At 42.3% G+C, this 24,593-nt stretch overlaps 1 protein-coding gene across 4 annotated transcripts in view; it reads left to right on the top strand.

The window, feature by feature from the left end:
* MFSD2B (MFSD2 lysolipid transporter B, sphingolipid) overlaps nucleotides 1-23,602 on the top strand; it is a 42,120-nt gene extending 18,518 nt beyond the window's left edge. For 2 of the 4 annotated variants that reach the window (XM_075086700.1, XM_075086703.1), the window contains exons 6-14: nucleotides 2,383-2,552; nucleotides 7,286-7,376; nucleotides 7,471-7,592; nucleotides 10,390-10,473; nucleotides 12,087-12,167; nucleotides 16,056-16,165; nucleotides 17,420-17,563; nucleotides 19,721-19,897; nucleotides 20,942-23,602. In XM_075086700.1, coding sequence (XP_074942801.1) covers nucleotides 2,383-2,552; nucleotides 7,286-7,376; nucleotides 7,471-7,592; nucleotides 10,390-10,473; nucleotides 12,087-12,167; nucleotides 16,056-16,165; nucleotides 17,420-17,563; nucleotides 19,721-19,897; nucleotides 20,942-20,999 — 1,037 coding nt within the window. In that variant the 3' untranslated portion in view covers nucleotides 21,000-23,602. The remainder of the gene's footprint in view (nucleotides 1-2,382; nucleotides 2,553-7,285; nucleotides 7,377-7,470; nucleotides 7,593-10,389; nucleotides 10,474-12,086; nucleotides 12,168-16,055; nucleotides 16,166-17,419; nucleotides 17,564-19,720; nucleotides 19,898-20,941) is intronic. The other 2 variants (XR_012659482.1, XM_075086702.1) reach the window with 2 other exon arrangements.
* The last annotated feature ends 991 nt before the right edge of the window (nucleotides 23,603-24,593 follow it).

Genomic DNA, 24,593 nt, shown 5'->3' with positions numbered 1-24,593 from the left:
ACATAAAAAACCATGTGTTCAAGGTCACTAAGGGAGACTGTTACAGAGCAGAGAACTCAAACAAACCTGAACCTAGGAGATTTTGAAACACCTCTCACTTCCCAGGAGAGCATGATAACCACCAGGACACCGTCTGCTCTGGAAGCGGCCCTTCAAAATCCCCCATGGTGCTTCTAAGAAAGGAACATGGGACTCCTGGGACCACTGAGAGAGAATAAGAAAAAAAGTCTGATGTTTAGGTCAACGAGAAGAGCATTTCCTTATAAACAGGGAGTCTTGGTCTCTGTTCATAATCTGTTCATGTATTCAACTCTATGGATCTTTATGTAAAATGCATAAATAGTCTCTGGAGCTAGGACAGGAATTCAGTTTATTTCCCTGACGTGGGGATGTTGCGTATGGATATATTCCATGGAAACAGGAGTGGTAGGCTTGAAATCCCTCACGGTGAGAAGAGTCTAGAACCCGGATTACTCGCCACTCACCTGTGACAGAGCTGTAACAACTAGCCGCCATGTTGACTGATTCTGAGTATATGAAGCATGAGCTGGATGGCCACAGTTAGATCTTTGCTTTCCCAGATTGAGACGTTGGTTGTTTTTTTAGATGATCCCTTGTTCTGATGGTGCTCAGAGTGTTAGTAATCTGAATCATTCTCCAAGGCTGAGGTTGCTGTGCCTGATTGTGGCCTTAGGCTGTTAAGAACAGTATCTGCTGTTTTCAAGAGTTTTGCAGCTATATTATTTCAAATAGAAGCCTGAGGTAAATATCATTTTAATTTACAGTTGGAGAACATAGAGGTCTGATCAGATAAGTGGCTTGAAAAATATTTCACAAGTTACTGCCAAGCTTGAGATGAAAAGTCTGATATTATGGCTCCTGGGCCTGCTTTGGAAAAATGGCATTGAACATTTAGACAGACAGACAGAATGGTAGGGGTTGGAAGGGACCTCTGGAGATCATCTCATCCAATCCCCCTGCCTGAGCAGGCACACCCAGAGCAGGGGGCACAGGAACGCGTCCAGGTGGGTTGTGAATGTCTCCAGGGAAGGGACTCCACAGCCTCCCTGGGCAGCCGGTGCCCCTGCTCTGGCACCCGCACAGGGAAAGAGTTTTTTCTCATATTGAGGTGGAACCTCCTGTGTTCCAACTTGTGCCCGTTGACCCTTGGCCTGTCATTGGGCACCACTGAAAAGACCCTAGTCCTATCATCCTGATACCCACCCTTGAGATATTTATAGGTATTGATGAAATTCCCCCTCAGTCTTCTCTTCTCCAGGATGAACAAACCCAAGTCTCTCAGCCTTTCCTCATAAGGGAGATGCTCCAGTCCCCTCATCATCTTGGTAACTCTCCGCTGGACTTGCTCAAGCAGTTCCACATCCTTCTTAAACTGGGGGCCCAAAACTGGACACAGCACTCCAGATGTGGCCTCACTAGGGCAGAGTAGAGGGGGAGGATAACCTCCCTTGCCCTGCCGGCCACACTCTTTTTCATGCACCCCAGGGCACCTTTGGCCTTCTTGGCCACAAGGGCCTGGTGCTGGCTCATGGTCACCTTGCTGCCCACCAGCACTCCCAGGTCCTTCTCAACAGAGCCACTTTCCAGTAGTTCAGGCCTCAGCCTGTACTGGTGCATGGGGTTGTTCCTCCCCAGGTGCAGGACCTTGCCCTTGCTCTTGCTGAATTTCATGAGGTTCCCGTTGGCCCAGCTCTCCAGCCTGTCCAGGTCTCGTTGGATGACAGCACAGCCTTCTGGTGTAACAGCTGCTCCTCCCAGCTTGGTATCATCAGGGAACTGGCTGAGGTTACGCTCTGTCCCTTCACCCAGGTCATTGATGACTATGTTGAACAGGACTGGACCCAGCACAGACCCCTGGGGAACACCACTAGTGACAGGCCTCCATCCAGACTCTGCGCCGTTGATCACGACCTTCTGAGTTCTGTTGTTAAGCCAGTTCTCGATCCACCTCAGTGTCCTCTCATCCAACCCACACTTTTTTAGCTTGCCTGTGAGGATGCTATGGGAGACAGTGTCGGATGCCTTACTGTTTTAGAGTAGTTCCACTCTGGCCCGTGAGGTGAAGGGTTTCTATGTTATCCCCTTGTGGCTCTTAATCTCGGATGTGTTCATCATGCAGCTTGTATAAAAGAGGCTCTTCCATGGAGGCTTCTAAAAGCTGATCAGAAAATAGATGACAAAACTCTTTCCTTAAAACTGACCTTCCAGTTCTGCTGTTCTTGATATTGCTTTTTCTGCTTGTTCCCTGTAAAAGAATATGGTTTTATGAAGTTTCTTTTCAGTGAGACAAATGAGCAAGCTTGCAGACAGTGGAGGTGTCAAGTTCTCATCCTCATTGCTCATTTGTGCTTGTTTCTGTAGGAATGACCATGGAAGTGCTTGGGACCTTGATTGGAGCTGCACTTCAGGGGCAGATTGTGGCCAGTGCTCATGTCTCTCATCACTGCACTGTGAATCCTGCAGTAAACACAACCGACTCCTGGCATGACACTCCCAGCTTTCTAGATCCCGCAGATCTCCTGTATCATCAAGTAAGTGTCAATGGAAGCACGCTACATTCTCTTAGAGAGAGGGGTGTGGGCGGGTCTGTATTCCCATATCATATCATCCAGCTGGATGGGTATGAACATGACTTCCTTGAAATCAGTAATGCTGGAGCTGAGACAGCGGCCTTGTTGCAAAGAAGGCTTCGTCTCTGCTGTCTTTGCAACCACTTCTCAACATGACAGCAGAATTACACTGAGGAGCTTTGCTGAAGATGCCAAACTGTAAAGTAGGTAGGAGGTATATGGCCATCCTTTGTTTTCAATAGGGGCTGATATGCAGTTTAAAAATAGAACCTTTGTATGAAAAGCTTACTTTATCCTGCCAGGAATACTGCATCCATTTCTCAGGTGCCCAGCACAAGACAGATATGGACCTGTTAGATGGGTCCAGAGAAGGGACACAAAAATGGTCAGAGGGTTGGAACACCTCTGCTATGAAGAATGGCTGAGACAGTTGGATTTGCTCAGCCTGGAGAAGAGAAGGCTCTGGGGAGACCTTATTGCAGCCTTTCAATATATAAAGGAGGCTTATAAGAAAGACGGAAAAAGGCTTTTTTCCAAGGCCCATAGTGTCGGTACAGGGACAATGATTTTAAACTGAAAGAAGGTAGATTTAGATTAGATATAAGGAAGAAATTTTTTATTATGAGGGTGCTGAGACACTGGAACAGGTTGCCCAGAGAAGCTGTGGATGCCTCATCCCTGGAAGTGTTCAAGGCCAGGTTGGATGGGGCTTTGAGCAGCCTGGTCTAGTGGAAGGTGTCCCTGCCCATGGCAGGGGAGCCGGACTAGACGGTCTTTAAAGATCCCTTCCAACCCAAATAATTCTGTGATCCTATGATAAAATGGTGGCTATGGCAGGATTGTTCAGTTCAGCAGCACTGCTTTTCAAAGTAGTTATCACTAGGGATCTCCCATAAGGGTTAATCGCTCTTATGTGAACAAAAATGTAAGTCCTACTTGGAATCTGTATTCTTGTGAAGGTACAAAGCACTGTTGAAAGTAAATGGTGGGTAACTGGCAATTAGTGGGAGCAGGGCTCAGTGGTTAACATGTGGAATGAACCTAGAGATCCTTTCTTGTTTATTTTATTTTCCACAGCAGATTTTTCCTGTAATCCTGCACAAGTAATTTAATCTCCTCATGCTTCAGTTTGCTATTTTTTGAGAACCAGAGAATGTTTTGTATCTGGGAAGAAATCCTAAAAACTGATCCAAACCCCAGTGAACACAATTTGATAGTCTTCCATTGTTTCCAGTGGTCTTGAAACAGGCCCTGAATCAATCAATTTCCTTGTGTAAAGTTTTTTTCTGTGTAACTTGTGAAACCAGCAGTTTGTTAGTTCCATTTTACCAACTGCTAGATTCAGTCTTTCTTTTTATATTTTCATCTGTTTCTCTGTCAGTGCATGTACTAACTGATATATATAAATTCCCCATGAAGAAGATTCCTTGACCTGAGCCTAATCTCAGGTGCTTGATGCAAATAAGGATGTACATCTTCATGCTCTGCTTATTGTAGTTGAATAGCTCCTATTGCCACTCTTCAGCAGAAAAATTATGAGCTAAAGGCACATTTTCATGCATACTTTGAATTTGCATACCCTGGCACCAGCACTGGTTGTCCAGGAAGGGGACCTAGCCTTGCCTCCCCCCACTCCCAGACACTATTCTCTGCCTCTGTGCTACCTGATCCTTGTGTTTTTGGCACAGGTCATTGTAAGAATTGTCAGAGAGCTGATCTGGGAAACTGCCTGGGGAAAGCTGGGCTGCTTCTGTAAGCGGCCATGCTATTTTATAGATGATTAAACTGTTTTTGAGGCTGCTTTTTAGGAACTTCCAGTGTATATTTTAACAAGACACAGAACATCATCCTGTCTTCCTTCTTAGCTTCTAGGACAATGGCTTGATGTAGAAAACTACTGTGCTGTTACAGCTCTGTGAACTGTCAAGATGAATAGCTTGAAAAGTTGTGGGGCAAGCTGAATTTCATTGCATAGCAGATGCTCTGTCTGAATCTTCTTTATGCCATAATCATCAACTTCCACCTTCAAATCTCTTAAATGGCTTTCAACGAAAAAAAACCCCACATGGTCTTTATTTGTTTCTTTTCTGTCTAACCTCATGTGCTTTCCTGTCCTTTCTGAGGCAGGAGGGAGATAGAGAAATAAGCTTCACAATGAGTTGAATGTCGTTTTGAAAAAATAACAAAGATACATAGCCTAGAGTAGGCAGAGCTTGTAGGTATAAGTAATATCTTTCATTAACTAGATACTAATACTGGGAAAAAATGGAAAAGCTTTTAGACACACAAACATTTTTCAGATCTGAAGAAGTTGCAGTGCAACTGGAAACTTGCCTTTTTTCCCCAAAATATATGTGTTGATTTAATGAAAAATATCACCTTCCTCATTTCACTTCCTTATTTACAAACAGCAAAGTGTTCATTTTTTGTGAGGATTTCCTGTTCATTTATTTTGGTCTTTGGTTTTTTCCTTCTTCCACTGTTTTGTGTGTCACCTTCTCAGGTCTTGGAGATAAGTAGTATCCCATGGTTGAGAATGGTCTGGATCATGGTGTCCAGCTGTTTTTCATGGGTAAGGTTCTGTTCACTCCTTGTTCTTTCCAAAGAGCCACCAGGCCTGGGCAGAGGCCACAGTCCGAATGAACTGCTCTAGCAACCCACCTCATTCCCTGCTACCCTGTTTTGTGATGGACCAGAAGTTTTTGCCATTCACATAACCTGGCGTCAGTTTGCTTGGCTTATAGGAGCATGTATGGCCACTGAGCCATGTGGGGAGCTGCTTGCATCATATGACACGACACTTGCCTTTTGTTCACACCACACACAAAAGAATATGCACCTAACTGCATGATCAACCGGAGATGTTGGATCTTGAATTTTGGTTGTATGACTGGTGGACATTAAGTCATAAATTGAGGCAGGACTAGGGTTTATGAACCTGAAGTACCTTCATCAGTCTAAAAAAAAAATATTTAGAGGAGGCCAAATCTTGACTGTTTCTTCCAGTGCCATTCAGGAGCATGACCCTGACCCTTTTTGTCACAAGGACTAATTTTTAGCTGCTCAAGAGCACACCTAGTTTAAAAAATCTAGCGAATGCCTGATATTATTTTGATCATTATTAAAGAAAGGAAGTGGAAGAAATGGTTATTTCCAAGTCTCCTGAAGTTGTTACTTTGAAGTTAGGAGTGGATCTTTCCTACTGGAAATGAAGCACGATATCGGTATAGTTTGTAGGTGGGCTAACAAGTTTTGTTTAGGGTCAGAGAACTTTATTTGGCCTACCATGCATATCCTTGATAGTTTAAGCTCAAATTACACTTCAGCATGACCTGTGAATGAATGCATTTGATTCAATTGCTTCAAGCAAATTAACAACTAAATAGACACAAAATATAAAATTCACAATGGACTCCTGTTACTATGCTTTTTTTCAGCCCCTTCTCTCCTGGCTAGGCTGCTTTTGAGGCTGAAATTACCTCGTTTAAATGAATACAGGTATCTACAATACTGCAGTCTGTAGTCTGTGCAAGCCATAGCCAACAGTATAAAAGTACTCTGTGACTTAACTCATAGTTCTGATATAAAAAACCCCAAACTTTTACCCCAAATAAAGAATAGCCTTGCACTCCTTTATTTCACCATGTCCCTTCTGAAATGTAAATATCTTAATAAAAGCTGCTGTTGTGGTGATTGTCTGTACTTACATGGTTCATTTGACTACCTTTGCATCTATACTAAGTGACTTTAGATTTGGGAGTACATTCTTGTAATTGCATGCTTCTTTACCAACTGCTTCCTAAATTTATAATAATTTCATTTGCAACATATAACTGATAATTTGGAATTCAATTTTCCTATCAAATAATCATTGTGCCATAAAGCTCTATAACCAGCACTTATATTATCTTTGATAACACAGTATAAAATAAATTATTACAGAATACTAAAGCAAAATAATTTTTTAAAGCTTTATTCCAGAGTCAGTGTAGTCAGAGTTAGAAACAATGAATGCAGTCTGATGGTGTGGGAGGTATCCTTGGAGGCTTTGTTCCCCTGGCTAACAGGAAACAAAGATTTCTGAATTTGCTTGAATATTTCACGAAGTAACTGGGAAAGCAAGCACGCAAGCTACCATATTCTCAAAGCGTTGGCACAAAAGTGTGATTTCTAAAATTCATTAGAGCCTAAAGGAGGTTTTAATCATCATTATGTATAAATGAACTAACTGTAGTAATTATGTTTACATCAGTATTGAGGCCTTTCACACCCACCACGAAGATACAGATTGCAGTCTGTGTAGCTACATCAACTGGATTTACTAAAAATTAGAATCAATCTATGGTTGCTGCATGTTTTTGATAGAAGACTGTGTATGTCTATAGCTAGTCTCAACATAAGGAAATTTTTTAAACGTTCACATTGCCAACACAGTAGCCTTTTTATTCACAGCTTCTCTTTTTTTTTTTTCAGGAAATATATACTTACATGCCCTAGATTTATCCTAAAGTAGGTGTTGTTTATAAATGAACTTCAGAGGTGAACATTTTTCAGAGGTAAAAGACAGACAGCTGGCTGTATGTAGATGGGCGTTTCTTCATTTGCAGATGACTCACCAGAAAGAGACTGAAATTTTCATAATGACTTGTCATTCTCCTGTCACAATTTCAAATATATCTTTTTTCTTTTCAAAGGCAAAAGTTTATATGATTGCAGCAGGGGTCATAGGAGGTGTGTATCTTCTTGGAGTCGTCGTTCTTTTCCTTGGAGTAAAGGAAAGAGATGGTAAGATATATTTAAATATGCCTAGATTTAACAATAATTATTTCACATTCAACTCTGGAAAAGATTGTTATTTTGTGTATTCTGCTCCTCTTAGATCCTTATGCCTTAAATTCAGACAGAGTGCTTCCTTTTTGTAAGGGGCTTGGACTCACCATGAAGCATGGTCCATATGTGAAGCTTACAGCTTCATTTCTTCTCATCTCGACAGCAGTTCAGGTAACTTCAGACTTTCTAAGACTGTGTGTTGGCTTCATTCCAGTCCCAGCATGGGAGAGTCTGCAGCAGCTAAAATGCAAATAACCTTTGGCTGGTGACTGGAGGTGGTGATCTAGGGGGTGGTGCCTTCCCCTACAAATCAGTAGGGAACCAGAGTCCTTTTTTGGTGCCTGGGGTCCTGTGCGGCTGGAGATGGTTCTTTCAAACGAGAAGCAAAACCAAAGTCCTGACCATTTAAAGTGAGGAACTAGTCCTAGTGACCCAGATTGGGTCATTATATGTCATCCGTCTACAGCCTCCTGTGGTTTCAGTTGCTTAGAGGATGCTTTTTCTCTTCTCTCTGTTCTTCTCTATAGTGTGTGCCGCTTTAAACCATTGCCCCTTTCCTTTGCCTAGGTGGCTGTTCTCAGATAGTGGCTGAACTGCTGGTTCTTATGGAGTCTTTTGTGTTGGAAGGCATTAGGTCAGAGTAAGATGTTCAGGGGCAGGAGGTCTTACCTTTCTCAGAGCTAGATAGAGCTAATTTTCAAACGAGGACCTGCAGCTGAATGTGGCTCTTGCAAAAAGATGCAACATGTTCTCCCCTGTAGAAAAAATTAGAGCTACTCATTAAGAAACCCTTACTCCTCGTAGTCCAACAGTCTTTTTAAAGCTTGATTTTTGAGCTATGTTCAACTCAGTAAATACATTATTTTAACGTGAACCTGTACATAGCAGTTGAAGTTGGCTCTATTTTGAAAAGCAAATAATATTCACCTTTTCCTCAACAGACTCTTAGTCACATGAACCATTGATGAAGTGAATATCAGGCCAGAGGGCAAGAACAAGGCATGTAAGAGAGCAGTGCTGTATACACCAGCAGTCCTGACTGCTTAAAAGTCTGTCTGCCAAAAAAGCACTGAAGTTTCTTGTTGGCCTGGATTTGGGCACAGTTAGTAGGCTGTCCTTTACAGCATCTGCCAGTGCTTGCTGAAAGGCCCAAGGGTAAGAACCACTAGCAGAAGAACTTCTGCTTACATCTTGGAGCTGCAGGCACTGAGAGCAACGGCAGAGGCAGGGAGAAGGTGAATGATGTAAGGTCCTTATGGCCCAGATCCTTCCAGCATCAATTCAGTCAGTAAGGATATAGCACACATCTGGTTGCTGGCAGCCAACTACTTCCCAGAGAGGGAAAAGATCTTCTGTCAGTCCATATCTCTTTCTTTTTCTATTTGTACAGACTGACAGGAAGGTGTGAGGGGAGGCAGAAGCTGGAAGCTCTATTGCTCCAGTTCAGCCAGCATGAGCAACCCTTGCTATTGTTATTCAAGGGAGGGAGACTGGCGTAGTGAAATTTAGTGAATGGATTGTGTCCAGTTCTGGGCCCTCCGGTTTAAGAAGGATGCGGAACTGCTTGAGCAAGTCCAGCGGAGAGCTACCAAGATGATCAGGGGACTGGAGCATCTCCCTTATGAGGAAAGGCTGAGAGACTTGGGTTTGTTCATCCTGGAGAAGAGAAGACTGAGGGGGAATTTCATCAATACCTATAAATATCTCAAGGGTGGGTATCAGGATGATAGGACTAGGCTCTTTTCAGTGGTGCCCAATGACAGGCTAAGGGTCAACGGGCACAAGTTGGAACACAAGAGGTTCCACTTAAACATGAGGCAAAACCCCTTCCCTGTGCGGGTGCCAGAGCAGTGGCACCGGCTGCCCAGGGAGGCTGTGGAGTCCCTTCCCTGGAGACATTCAAACCCTGCCTGGACGTGTTCCTGTGCCCCCTGCTCTGGCTGTGTCTGCTCAAGCAGGGGGATTGGATGAGATGATCTCCAGAGGTCCCTTCCAACCCCCACCATTCTGTGATTCTGTGATTACCGGTGAGCAAAGGAATAGGCAGGTAATGATGCCTTGGCCATAATCCCAGAGTGTGATATTCTACACCTAAAATGAAGGCAGTATGAACTGGGATGCAAGCTAGGGAGGCTTTGGTGGCAATAGAGAAGGGATATCACAGAATCACTTATTTGTATACAGATGATTGGCCACTTATAATCTAGAAGTGCACAAATGAGCAAGAGTTGATCATATTGCTGTAGCATGAGTATTAAATCCTCCACTGTCATTCTACTTCTGCAGAATTGCTGGAGCTCGGCTTGAACCATAATCTGGTGTTCAGAACTCCCCTGAGTTCTGCAAAAGTATGGTGGCAGTGGCTTCATCTGTCATTGTAACACAGTGCAGCTAGATCATCCCATCCAGTGAGTATTCCAACTTATGGAGATATCTGACCCAAAGCCACACCCCATAGCCAAGGTTGTATACAAAACCAGCAGTTAGCTGCTTTACTACAGGAAGTTGACATGAGTGTAACTGCAGCTGAAGAGTTACTTGTTTTGGAGTCAGAGATTCTGGTAAAAACATTAATGGCATTGCTATAGAAAAGGAAGGGCAATGTTCTTGCAGTAGTCTGCAGCTGTGGCTGTGACAGCAACACAAGGCAATTGCAACATAGGGAATAAAGCCTTTAGACGGAATCCTCTCATAAGGCAGTTCCAGTTTTGGTCATTTTTATGCTGTATTAGGTGCATGGTTTACCTCTTGCTTGCCCCAATATTATGGGCGTGTTACTCCAGTGATAGCAAGAGGGTTGTTGCTTCTTTAAATTGTTGCAGGCAAGGGAAGAATGCGACTCCCAAATCCTACATTTAACAAATCAGTTGCCAACTATGTTTGGCTAGTATGGAGTGTGACATCATTTTTGTCTCCTTTAATTTTCCTTTCTTTTTTTCGTGGTCACCAAATGTCTTGAATTCAACAGCTGGAGCAGAGCAACTTTGTCCTATTCTGCACTCAAGCTGCTGATCTTAACAATCACTTCCAGTATTTGGTGGCGACCATCTTGGTGAGTTGCACTTCTCTCCCATATTTTTATTTGATAGCTGGTTCTCACTGGGTTTTGGCATAAAATAAGAGAAGGCAAGAAGAGTTTTGTGTCTAGATGGAGCTACACCATCTTTTACATTGCCTGTTTGAAATAAACTTGGTGTTCCCTACTGTATTTCTAAAAAAATAATGCTTTGGAACTTTTAATTCATTCCTTGTTTCTTTTACCTGTAAGTCGCTTTCTGCTCCTATAAAGGGCAAAAGCTGCTGCCAGAAAGGAAGTCTGGAATTTATGGTCCTTTTTCCATTTCCCCAGTCTGATATGCTCAAAATTAAACAACTTTAATTTGTGTGTTCATACATATGAGCCTTCTGGGCTAGGCAGCTTGCAAGGATAAATATTTAAAATATCTAGAGATATGAAGATTCCTCTCTAGAGCAATTGGCAGTGTGATAAAAAGATCTTTTTACAGAACCTTTTTGCTTGACATGCAGAGGTAGAATTCTGCTTAGGTGATACTTATAACTCAGGTACACACTGCTCCTGTACTGCATGATTGAAAACTGCCATCTTCATCCCTCTGACCAAAGTCCCTTCAACACAAGTAGAACATTTAATGTTGCATAATTACTGGGATGTGCATGTACTGCACTTTTGAAATATTTTGTAGAGAATTTGTCTACCACATAGAATACTGGAGCAGTCTTTTGCAGGGAAACTGTTGCATGATTTCTGACCCATTTGGCACAGTGACTTTGTGGAACCTCTTAGGGGAACTTCATTTCCATTTCTTGGTCACAGCCTCCAACCCTTTCTACTCCTTTTTGATTCTCCCCTTCCCACACTATAGGACAATTCTTTTACAACCATTAAAACCAAAATGTTGGAAAGCAAGGGATTGCTGTTGGGTATCTTAAGGATCTGAAAGTAATGGACACCAAGAAGAGGGATGAGACAGTAGGGTTGAAGTCAGTGAAGAGTGGAATGTAACTGTGACAATGTGATGACATTTGAATCTAGGCGCATTGTAAGACTGTCATTAGTAGGAATATTTTGGTACTATTGGCTATGTTGCCTGGGGTTGTTGCTGCTACCAGGTGAGTATTACAGTATATGAAATGGTAGAGTTGACTGTAAGCAACCATTTCTCTTACAGGTTGCTCCTAAGAATAAACATGGAATATGGGATATGTACTGTAGGTATATCTTAAGATAAGTGTATCTTGCACTTCAGCTTTATTCCTGTACAACGGGGTAAAGCTTCATTCACTTACTGTTTTTCAGGTTCAGATAATGAGGCAAAAGGCACAAAGTATGACTATTTGCAATATGTTTGAACTTTAATGACTGCGTCATGTATAGCTTTAACTGCTGTGGCTTATATTAGGAAAAGCAAATTTTAAGACACTGCCTTCTGATGTTTGACTGTGGAAACCCCCCTCATGGATAGCTTTTGTGTATAATATATAATAGTAAATTAAGAAAAAAAAAATCACTTAAAGGAATAGGAGAAATAGGAATCTGCAAGTTCACCTTTCTTTCAGACCATAATGTTCTAGACAAAAAGTCTAGAGCTGAAGAAGACAGTGGCAGTAAGCACAGTACAGATATGGGGTTTTTGCCAATTCTAGGCATCAGCAGCTGTGAGTGTTCCCTTCTGGCAGAAGTTTCAGCAGCGATTCGGCAAGAAGTGTGCAGCATTTGGGATTTCGGTAAGCAAATCCTTTGAGAAAAAAATATGCTTGTGCTCACTTATTTGACAACTGGAGCCACTTCAGGAGCTCTTTCAAGTGCTTATAAGCTCAAGCTACATGAAATTTGCTCAGTTCCAGAGTTTGTTTTAAACTGTTATACCAAATTTTAGATTCCGTGTTTCCAAGAGAAACTTCTGAGAAATTAATTGATGCTGAAGGGAGGTCCCAGTTTATTTAAGAATCTGCACAAGCTTTGCATTTGACTGCTCTCAGAAGTGAACCCCAGTGAGGTTTTCTACGTTCAGATCTGTGTTGCCTCAGGCTGACAAGTTATCTGTTGCAGAAGGTTTGTTTTGTCTTTGTATAGCGTGCTGAGTTGACCGCACCTGTAATTCAGTCACAGAGGAGAAAACAGAAGTCTGTCACATCCTTCTCTAGAAACATAAGAAGGCAGGGGTGCCCCCATCCCTCTAAACAGAGATGGACAGGTATTAGTGAGGTAAAGAAGTAGGTGACCTACCTGAGAGAAGCAGGCTAGTTTAACTTTGACACAGCTCTGCAAAGCCAGCTCAACGAGCCTGCCCTCGTCTGATGGATTATTTTAAGTCCTTCACTTAGTGCAGACAGCAGCAATTTTCTGTCATCATCCTCAGTGAGTCATTGTATAGGCCTGTTCCTCCCCTTTTTTCCCCTGTTTACCTTCAATTACTTATGAAAGAGGAAAGAAAAATTGACTGCATTGTGCACAGTAAAGCATGAGGACTTGGAAAATCCAGCCAGAAGCTATATGTCAAAATCTGAACAAAGCCGAAAAGTTTAGGTCTGATGAAAATCGTTGAATATAATTGAACAGTTATAATTTTTGGAATTAAAATCTGTGTGTTGGAATGACTTCCAAAGAATCAGAAGTGACTTTAAAACCCAGGTTCCAAATATGCTGAATCGTTTTGTGTTTTGAGGTAGGCATCTGGAATCCAAGTCTCATCCTCATTTCTTTTTACCACTTGAGCAAAGAGAATTAATTGCCAAAAGCAGCATTGGACCATTGACTGGACCAGGGAATGAAGATTTCCTCCTTAGGAAATCTCCTCCTCTGTCTACTTGGCTACGAAAAATGCTTTCTTCAACCAACTTGGCTTTATAGATTTAGTTTAACATGACTGGAAAGCCTATTAGCACCTCTCTAAACATGGTTTAACTTAATTTTACAGTTGAGTTGCTTGACTGTATTATGGTCTAAGTGGGGGCTGGACTGAAAAAAGCTACCTCTCTATTTCACCATGTAGACATTTCTCAAGGGACTCAGTGTGTGCTCAGTGATGAATTTTGTGTCTGGCAGTGCATCACAGGGGCTTCCTATACTACCACCTTGTGTGATCTGTACAACTAATCTGTTCTCTCACTGTGAAATAAAATCACATCATTTAAGGCTCCTATGTTTGTCACTGGGGAATGTTCTTCTGCAAGGGAAGGAGACAGGGGAGAAAACAAAGTGGTTTTTTTTTTCTCCAAAACCTTACTCAACTTTCAGAGTGAAGATGTAATTTGAAATTCAGTTTCCCGAAAAAAATTTCACACTGCTCCAGGCTAATTTTGCCTGTTAAAACGGTTCTATGTTGAAGAGACTCCTGAAAGAGGATAGAAGGCAGGGTAGGTTGATAAGCAACAGGAATCCTGGCTTCATTCCACTGATATTGCGCTCCATTTTTACTTGTTCCTCCACAAGAGATGACCAACAGCCTCAGTACTGAGTAAGTATCTAAAGTTCCTAGAAGTTTAAAGCCTACACTTTCTGGAAGTACAGAGTCGACCAAAGCAGGATACTTTACAGCATTCTTCCCATGATCAGGCTGGTACGCAGGCTAGAAATTCTTTTCTACTGTTTATTTTCTTCTGCTTCCATGTGCTACATTTATTTAGATTGCCTGCTCTGCCCTCACAGGGCAAAAGTTGCACTTACAATCAGTGAGTCTCTCAGCTGGTGACTGGAGGTGAAGTTGTCATGAGAAATTTTAAGCAGCGTGGCAGCTTGTTGCTTCATGGTTTTGGCAAAGTGGAAGATTGCTCCCTCTCACAAGTCTAGCTTCCATCCTAGCAAATAATAGCTTTTGGCTCTGGGTTTTGCAGGATTTAGCAAAAATTAAAAACAAATCCAAACATGACCTCAATCTTTTCACCTCCCACACATATGCAATTGTTTATTTGCTATTTATCAGCCCTGTGCAGCATGGAGGCGTGCCCTTGGATGAATCCTGGCTATGCAGCCCCTTTTCCACTCTCCCATCCCCATTTCCACTCACATCCTAGCTCCACCTTTTTCTCATTTGCCCTTCATATTGTGCTGCTGCACAGGCCAGTACCACCTTTAGCATCCCAGTAGGGTGACCTTCCATAGCGCTGTCAGGGAACGGATGGACGACACGTGATAACTGTAGGATATTGTTTATGGCTCAGAGGGCAGCAGCCCTGAGCCCTGTGACCAGGGAGCAGGGTGCCAATAATGGAGTACTTGCTTTACAAGTAGGAAAGAAGGAGATGCATTAGCTGTTTATTGCAGCAGGAACACTGCCCCCATGATTGCACTACCATTGCATGAGAAAGATTTTAGGGCATTGTTGCCTCAGTCCTGGGGGCCGTGCTTCTCTTTCAGCAGAGAATTACAGTTACAATAATTATTATTATCAATCTAGAATTTTGTTTAAGTGCTTTGGTTTCTGAGTGGGTGCCTCATGTGGAGCATAAGGCAGTCATAAAACTGCTTATAGGCAACGTAAAATCTTGTATTGCTGGAGTGCTCTCTTGTGGTGAAATAACGATTTTGCCACAACATTGGTCTAATGTGAGGATTATCTGTCTGTGCTGGGAACTTGCAGTCAGGAACGGTTATTTTCTGCCTCTGTAGGTTAGAAGCAAATGCTTTAGATGGGAAATGCATTTAAAACATAACCATAATGGATTAGACTCCAGGACTCCCAGAATCACTTATCATACAGAACTGTAAATAGCAGTGCTTAGGGGAATCACTCTCTGTGAAAGCTCTTCTCATACCCCTAGCTCCCAAGCTGCAAGTATAGAGGATTGAAACACTTAATGTTAAACTAATCCCCCATCATTAAAAAGCCCTGCAGATAAGCCTCTGGTTCTGGATTCTATGTGTGCTCTGCACATGGTTCACAGGCGTGGGAGATGGAGCATGAGATGGGTACGGCGCAGCTGGGCTGTATGCATTCAATCAGCATTTAAAATAGTGGATTTTTGATCCTGTAAGCCCATTGCTTCAAGCTGGAGTTGAGGAAATCTGGCAGTTTTAAGTACTGCCAGAAAAGAAATCCTGAGCGTCCCAAATTAGTGTGGTTTTGGGGGTGGCCTTAGTGATTTGTGCAATGTCATGAGCGTATCTGGCTGTGTGGAGTGAGAGTAAACCACACTGCCTTCTTGGTTTTAGTTATTGCCTAGTACCTAGACTGCCCCAAGAAGTATCTGGGCACAGTCTGGGAACAAGCCAACTTAAGGGCTCTTCACAAAAAGCATTTATATGGCCACACTTCATTTAGAGACTATGAATGTTTAGGAGTATGAATGTGGCCAGGGCCTGCCAGTTGGCCTCATGACTGATAAACAGACTCTTGGGACTGTTTAATTTACTAGTGCCGTTGTAGCCTTCATACTGCTATTGGAGAAGGCACTACCATGGCTTGTGCTATTTTTCTCTGACTCTTCTGGATACTTAAATACAGATTGGCTCAGGGCTCCCTGGAAATGCCATTTCACTAAAATACTGAAGTGCTAGGCATTGCTGTGCGCAAACTCTTTTGTAACACAACCTCATATTTTGAAGGGAACAATGTGTATAACATTGAGCAGTGCATACTGTAAGTTGGATGTACTGTTTTTCTTCTTCCTCAGTGGATGATTCCTTTTGCAGTCATGCTAGTGACCATTCCAAGCCTGATCCTGGCTTACATCGTGGCCTTCATCTCTGGTCTGAGCATTGCAGCATCTCTTCTGTTGCCATGGTAGGAGAATTTTTTGTTTGAGGTGGGGACGGGGTGTATGTCTACACTACACGTATGCACTGTATGGAATATGCCTCCAAAAGAGGCAGAATTTGGCAATAGTCACTTCTTCCAAGAATCTTCTTCTGCTTTTATAATAGAGGCTATTTGTAGTGACATGACTTTGGTTGCCCTGTTATTAACAGATTACATCTACTGTAACTGTAGCTGCTCTTTGTACATAAAAGTATGTAGATGAATCAATAGTCTAAGTAGCTATAGAGCTTGTGATAACAGTAAATCAGTTACTTAGGTTTGGTTTCTAACAGAACTACAGGAAGATGAAGTTAGATAAATCAGTTAATGCTGAGCAATTAAGAACATAGCAGAGGAAACATAAGCCAAGCTATGTATCCCTGCTTGAGCAGTCCTCTGTTATATGTCAAATAACACAAGGATATGATTTAAAGAAACTGAGAATTCAAGGTCCTTTGCTCTTGAGGGCTAAAAATATGTGGGGAAAAAACTACTCAAGGATGAGCAGGATGGGACATTTCCTGTCCAGAAAAAAATACTTATTTTTCAGGTCAAATTGACCAGAAAGCAAGACCATTGCTGAGGGAGCTGGTTTGCATTACTCATTTGTACAATGCTCTGAAAACTCCAAGAGATCATGGAAACATAGTTTGAAATAAGCTTTCAGACTACATAAGCTTTTCTGAACAGAGTGAGAATGCCTTTTTTCCAACAGTAAATCATGACACATATTAGAAAGAAAATGTCAATTCACAGTTGACATTTGAGCAGCTTCCACTCTGATTCCCCACGATCAATTCCAGTCTCTTTTAAGTAGAGAGTGAATAGGCCTCATTGGTTTCTGAAAATTTTGTTAGCTTGTCAAGAGAGTTATTTCAGAGTGAAACCATTCAGATTTTCAGAGTCCCTTGAAATCTTAAGAAATGTGGCTTTTTGTTGTTCTTTTTTTAATATCACAACTTCTGATTGGAATGACAGTCAGCCTAAAGAATTCTGTCACCTCCCAGCAAGTGTCTGATAGTTTTTCAGTGGTTTTCTACTTTGCAGTATGTGGCCATGCATGTCTTACACAGATGTTTGCCCTCCTGTCCAGCAGTAGGACTCTGAACTGGATTCTTTCATGTGCATGACTGCACCGATCAGACCTTAAAATAGGAAGAGGGGTGTACTCTTTCAGTAAGTCTGGATTTTCAGAAGAAATTTTGGCTTGAGTTTTTCTTTTATTCTGCTCATCTCTAGGTCAATGCTGCCTGATGTTGTCGATAACTTTCGCCTGCAGAATCCTCATGGAAAAGGATATGAAACCATTTTCTATTCTTCTTATGTTTTCTTTACCAAAATGTCAGCAGGAATTGGCTTAGGAATTTCTGCAGCAGGACTGGAGTAAGTAACACTGTGTTTCCACTTAGTGGATCTACTCTGAAAGCATTCTGTGGTTACTCTGCCTTTACCCTGTGGAGTTACTTGCCTTTTTGCCCTGAGCCTGAAAGTGCCAGCAGCTGCAGATGGCTGACCACTAAAGATGGGATTGTTATCATCTCAGCCAGGCCACTGAGCATTAAGTTGCCTACCCTAACATATTTCAGCTCAAAGACCTGACTTCCCTTTAGATTTTCCTCTTTCCACATTCCTCATGTAAATTTTAGTGGCTTTTATGAATAGAGAGCTAAACATGTGTCATGGTTCAGCCTCAGTTGGCAACTGAACACCACGCAGCCGCTCGCTCACTCCCCCCACCCCTGTGGGACAGGGGAGAGAATCGGAAGAGCAAAAAGAACTTGTGGGTTGAGATAAGCACAGTTTAATAATTACAATAAAATAATAATTATAATAATAACGATTGTGTTAATAATAACAATAATTATAATATAATAAAATGGAAAAGGGAAAAAAAAAGGAAAAGGAAAAAAAAAGCCAGAAACAATACAACTGCTTGCCACCTGCTGACCAATGCTGCCCATCCCCGAGCCGCACCTGCTTCCCTTCTCTGCCTGGCAGCCCCTCCCAGTTAACATACTGGGCATGACGTTACAGGACATGGAATATCCCTTTGGCCAGTTTGAATCCGCTCTCTCTTAGCTGTGCCCCCTCCCCTCCCGGCTCCTTGTGCACCCGGCAGAGCACGGGAAGCTGGAAAAGTCTTTGACTAGTACAAGCACTGCCCAGCAACAATGAAAACATCTGTGTGTTATCCACATTGTTTTCATACTAAGCCCAAAGCACAGCACTATGCCAGCTGCCATGAACAAAATTAACTCTATCCCAGCTAAAACCATGACAACGTGAAAGCTCAGCAGATGAAGGTCCCCCAAAAGTGATACAGCTGCTTTGTGCAATCCCTGTTGCATCTGGGTTGGACTCTGTATAAGAACTTGTAAGTCTTTAGATGTGTTGGAGTGCTTTCAGGGGTGCCTAGTAGCCTGTTCCGCATAGGAGGACCATTGATTCCTGCATGGTTTTAGGGAACTGGATGCTGATCAGAGTTGGGAACAGGGTCTTTCTCGCAGCTATGCTCATCACCTAGACCATGTCAGTTTGGAAAAAGCTTTGTGTTCTCCTTCCACTTTTGCCTTGTCTGTTCTGACTAGTCAGACTGAGGATGTGGTCAGCCGTCTCCTGCCCTGCTTTTGGGCCTGACCTAGCAGAAAGGGCCTTTGCCTGTAGCTGCTACAGTACACAAGCATGCAACAAGCACTCAGAAGGTAACTTGTCTGAAATGCTATCTAGCCATTGGCTCCAAATTAGGTTTTGGTAACCAAAATGTTTTGCTTCAGGGCCTTCATCTGAAACTGCTAAATAACAGGCAGTGCTTCGCTGAACATTTTGGGCTTGGAATTTTAGATACTTACTGCTAACACCCTCAGAAAAGTAGCTGTTCACCAATTAGCCCTTTTTCAATTGTATTCCAGTTAGCTCCCAGCAGTTTGCCTGCAAGGGAGTGTTTGTGGGAGAACACAGAAGACAGTGATGCCAAATGAGCTGTAGCTTTCATAGGTACAGGTTCAGAGGAAGATAAATTCATTCCAGAAATTGGGAATGGGAATGCAGTTGTGGGACTGCATGGAAGCCCAAATCAATGAACTGTAAGTGTGTATCTTACTCTAAGCACTTGAGTAAATTTGTCTATCTTGAGAAGAGTGCTTAAGTGTATGTTTAAATTGAAGTTAATTATTGCTGTTGAAATTGGTCAGATGACTTGAATACTTTTAAAGCGGAGCCTAAATACTTTGCTGAATATTAATAGGAAACACATAACAGATCAATTTCCTTAGATGGGATTCTATGCTCCTCTTGGTAGTTAAATGTTATATAATAATAATGAGAAAATTCAGAGGTAATACAGTTATCTGAAATTGAGCACAAAATGAGATTTGAAAAACAAGATTTGAAACATGTAACGAGGGGAAGGAAAAAAGATAGGGGTAGGAAAAATGGGAGAAAAGTCTTGAAGAGTGTTGGTGGAAAAAGGGGAGCCTTCAGATGAACAACTGCCTTTTAGCTTTGGACATGCACACACCACTGTTATTTCCATTTGTTTAGGTTTACTGGATACAAGCCAGGGATATGCAGACAACCCAGCAATGTGATCCTTGCACTGAAAATCCTCATTGGAGTGGTCCCTGCTATCCTCATCCTTGTAGGTTTAATTATACTTCTTTTCTACCCAATCACTGAAGAAAGTCGGGAAGAAACAACGCGTGCGCTTGAAATGTTACGGTAAGTTTGAACTGGCAGCAAACAGCAGTAACATCACCGCAGCAACTCTTAGTGATACTGGGCAAAAAATTAGTAGCTACCAATGCACACCTCTATATTCCTTACCACAAAACAAAACAACACTCTATTAGCTGAATTATTAACTGAATGGTACCATTACATGCTCCAGTATCTTATTTTTGCAGTGCAGTACTACCTGCTTAGAGGACCATTTATCAGATGTATCAGCTGCTATATTTTACTTTTTTGCTGGGATGGCGCACAAAGCACTATTGCGGTACAGTGTTTCAAGCCTGAAATGAAGAATATTCTACATAGATTAGATTTCTGGAGAGAATGTGTATAGTTACAATTTACTTGTATATAGAAGAGAATGGGATTCTTGACTGCATTCTTGGTGTTTATGGCATATAAGAAACATCCAAAACATTTAGAGACGTAGGCAGGAGAGATCGTGGGAGAAAAAGAAAGGACAGCTTTGAGCTGTTCTTTCCCCTTTTTTTACCCTATCATTCTCCCTTCCTCCGTTTTCCTCCCCCTCCAAAGAAAATCGTGCCTAGCTCAAAATCATCCACCCCTGTCAAATGGAGCCTTGGTATTCTGAGGACATACATAAGAACAGTCTATCCTGGCAGACTGATTAATTAATTATCAAAACATGTTGTTATTCTGTCTTGGTTTTATTATCCCAAGTTACTGGAGTTGGAAACTGATTTCTGTGCTAAGGGATCAGTTCCAGTGCCTAAGCATGGGCATCTGGGACCAATTCGCTGCCCTAAGGTACGTAAGATACCTGCATGGGGTTGGCAGATATGACACAGGCCTCTTGTGCACCAGCTGCTTTCTTGAGTCGCAGCTTCAGACCAGAGGGGACAGGCTGAACGATCTAAAACGCTCCCTCTGTTTAGGTACTTTAATCGCCATCCATAACAATCACACCTTGCTGGTCATTCTCAGTTGTTTGAGATTACCAAACTGTAGCTTGATTAGTTAGCAATAAAAGCCAGAAGTCTGTTCACGTATCACTTGTTCTGCTTTTAACAGAAGGAGCCATCAAAGCACAGAGAACCTGGATGACCACACAGTGGACACCTCAGTCTGAAAGGTCTGAATACAATGGTTTTCCAAATACAGTCTCACATCCCACGCACAAACTCTGTGAGAGTCGTCCAGGTCATTTCTCTGCTCACATTTTGTCAAAAAGGATAAAGGATGATTCTGACACAGTCAGTAATGAAATCAAGAGAGGACACCACCGTGCAAAATAGATACCTAACTCCACGCACTGTGCTAAAAAAGAAATTGCAAATGTTCAGGAATGTAAGCTGTTGAAGGGTTTTGTTTGTTTTCGATGATTAACAGAAAGCTGTGAGCTCATTGCAACAGGAGATTCTATGGACTTGCAAGTCAAGGCAAAAAAGGGTAAATGTGATGCACCACTCAAATTTTAACTCGTGGTATATTTCACCTGTAGAGGCTGAGTGGGTTTTGAACAAAATCTCTGGCTATAAATTACACACTGGTGTGTTTGGAAAGCACTTGGGAATCCTGAAGTACGCTATATAAAGTTAGGATTCACTTTGTTTTGAAATGAAGCAAATCACTGATGCAGACATATTTTGAGGATTTTCTCACGAGGAGTTTTTCTGAAAGAGATTTTGATGTAATTTAACTTCATAGATTTTGTATGAAACAGAACCTTACATTTCCCATCACTGGAGTTCCTTGCTTATGACACCTGTAAAGTGATCTTTGTCAGAGAATGAGTACTTAACATTTTCAGAAACATCTCCTCCACTCAGGATACCCCAAATCAGTAGCCCCTTCCAAAAATTAGACCATGCCATTCAAATTTCTGTAATTTTTGGCCTTTAAGCAATTGTGATGCTCACCCAATTGTCATGTGGTGTAGGCGCTCTGCCTCAAAACACACCATGGCATGGCTGTTAATCTCAGCTTGCACGCAGTGGTTTATAATAAGGAGGCTACACCTGACTTTTAAATGGTCATTTTTTTCGGTCAGGGATGTCATCATGCTTTAGATACTTTAACTGAAACCTTATTTCTACTGTAGATTCACACCGTGGAACACATTTTGTAGATGAAAGACATGCCTAACCTCAGGCACTTTCTGGAGCACTTAAGTTCAGTCCTGGCCATTCTGGGCTGCTTCTGTAGCCAGTGGAGATACAGAGACCTCCAGAGGCTGACTCGAAGCTTAAGCTAAGATGACTGGACTCTGAAGACATATCTGAATCAGGAGGGAAGAGTGATGAATCCAAGAGCTGAAGGCTTGGTCACCTTGAAAAAAATTAGAACAGTGCAAGACAAGACACAAATTTACAGCCCACTGGCTTCACTGTATGAATATGTGGGACGGTGCCTTTGTTTTGTACTAGAAGTGCCTTTGGACGACTGGCTTGCCGCTGTTTGGGAGCACTTGCAGTAGGTGTCACTGGAGGCAGTGACCACAAGTAATTTGCTCAGGGCCATCTGGGAAGTGACGCACACTGGAAACTGGGAAAGCTTTTCCTGAAAGACACTGTGGCGTAAAATCTGTGCATCCACTGAGTGTCTTGTTAAGTTTAATACTGAAACCCTTTCACAATAAGTTTGAAGTCAATGGCTTAATGAACTGTCCTAATTCAGCAAAACACTTAATCGTGAGTGTGCTTTTAAGGATATATTTTGAGTGTGCGTGGGTAAGAGTTAACTATGTTTAAGACTTCCATTGAATTGACATCTAAGGCTGGGTTTTTTTTGTTTTGGTTCTTGGACAAATCCAGATTTGTATGCCTGGGGCATATGCATTTGCAACAATAACAACCATAAGCCTGTTTATACTTGAGTCTGCTGGATTGTGAAATAGCAGATTTACTGCACTCTGAAGTAGGTAAGTTATGTAGTAATATCGTATAGCTCCAAAACATCATAGAAAACAGTTTTGGAGGGTTGATTTATTCTGTAATATTTGTGTATTTCTGAATAGTCTTCTTTAAAAACAACCAGAAGTCCCAGTAAAGGCTGTTAATGTTTTTTAATGGGTTGTTTTCAGCTGCTATAAATCTGTAGCTATGAGGCAGTGGTTCCGTGTCAGTTTACGTAAGCTGAATACTCAGCCCAGTAATAAAAGGGTTGCAGAAACTGCTGGCTCTGGTTGATTGGAGTAATTTGAATATGGCTTCAGATATTATTTCTAGACTAGTTGTGGAGTTGCCTCTAAATTGCACAACACCCAATCTGAATTCAGTCTCCTGCAAGGTAAACTTAGGTGACTGTAAGCTGTTTTCCTCTTCTCCAAAGAGACAATGTGATATTTATCTAGCAGATGTACTCAGTCCTCACTTTGCATATGTTACCAGTAATGGGAGCTGCCAAAATAAAATAGAAAGCTTCCATAGATGAAAGGTGCAGGGTATCTTTATATTTTGAAAATCTATTTTATTTGATTACCAGAGTTGTACTTTTATAAAGAAAATAAATGTATTTTTGTAAGTAAAAAGAATGGAAGCGTAAGTGCAGGGTAAGATTTTTTTTAAAATTTTCTGGTTTTTTAGGGCTCAGTGTTGTGCTGTAAAATGAAAGAACTTTGTATGTCTCCTTGTCAGTTTGAAATGATGCCTTATGTCTGTTCGGAACACGTGACTGAAAGAAGCAGATTCTTATATTGACAAATGTTCAGATTAAACGCTAATCTAATGTAAACCTCCTGCCTTGCACTGATTGGCAGTAACAAGGGCCAGGTTCAATCCCCAGCGGCTCTCACTCAAGTAATACCCAAATACAGTTGTAAGAATATGGGAGATAGGATTAAACCAGCTGGGTGCCTAATGGGCAGTGCTTCCCCGCCTGCACGCACGCGGTTCCAGCAAATGGATTTACACAAACAGAGGAAGAACAGAAAAGGACAACGGAGTTCAGTGTCACCAGGCAGTCCCCATAAGGCAAACCATGACCGCTCCGTGCCCTTGCTGAAGCAAAGTGATGGCAGCCCAGATCTTCTGTACCGGGCTCACTGCTGGTAGAGTCAGTAGCTGAGCTACTAGTCACGAGTCATCTCTTCCAGTGTCATCCACCTCGTAGCTTCTGCCTAAAAATAATGTTGAAACCTGCCAAGGTTATACCGCCTTCCTGAGCATTACTGCTGGTGGTCAGTCTCACCGCAGGTCACAGCTCACCGCGTAGGCGAGCTGCCGCTCCCCAGCAGGCACTGAGGGAGGGAGCGAGGGGGTTGCTGTTAGCCACTGCCACCAGCCGTGTCTCCCGCTAACCGTGTCCTCCCGCTCTGCTGCACCCTGTCTGCCCCTGAGCCTGCTGACCTGCCGCGGCTTAGGTGGATTAGATCACTTGTGCTGAGTCCCCCACTTTAGTAGGTGAATACCACTTCAGACATCTGTCCCTGGGGACTCCCTGAAGGCTGGGACCTTCTATGTCAGGTCACTGGTCTTTCAGGAAGGGCTCTGTAGATTTGAGTACCAATCCCTTAAGTCACTCCTGCACTTTTTAAGAATCGCTGCTAGATTCAGTCCCTGCTACATCCTCTTGTCTCTATTCACTTTCTGCACTCCAAGTAAAACAGTTGAAGTGGACAATGTTTTAAAACCAGACCCTGCTTTTTTGGGTTCATTGTTTGTTTCCAAATATCACTTGTTCATAGAATCATCGAATTATTAAGGTTGGAAAAGACCTCTAGGAT

This window comes from Phalacrocorax aristotelis, chromosome 3, assembly GCF_949628215.1.
Source record: "Phalacrocorax aristotelis chromosome 3, bGulAri2.1, whole genome shotgun sequence".
Classification (NCBI taxonomy): Eukaryota; Metazoa; Chordata; class Aves; order Suliformes; family Phalacrocoracidae; genus Phalacrocorax; species Phalacrocorax aristotelis.
Note: the sequence above shows the minus strand (reverse complement) of the source record. Positions and strands in the feature narration are given on the sequence as shown.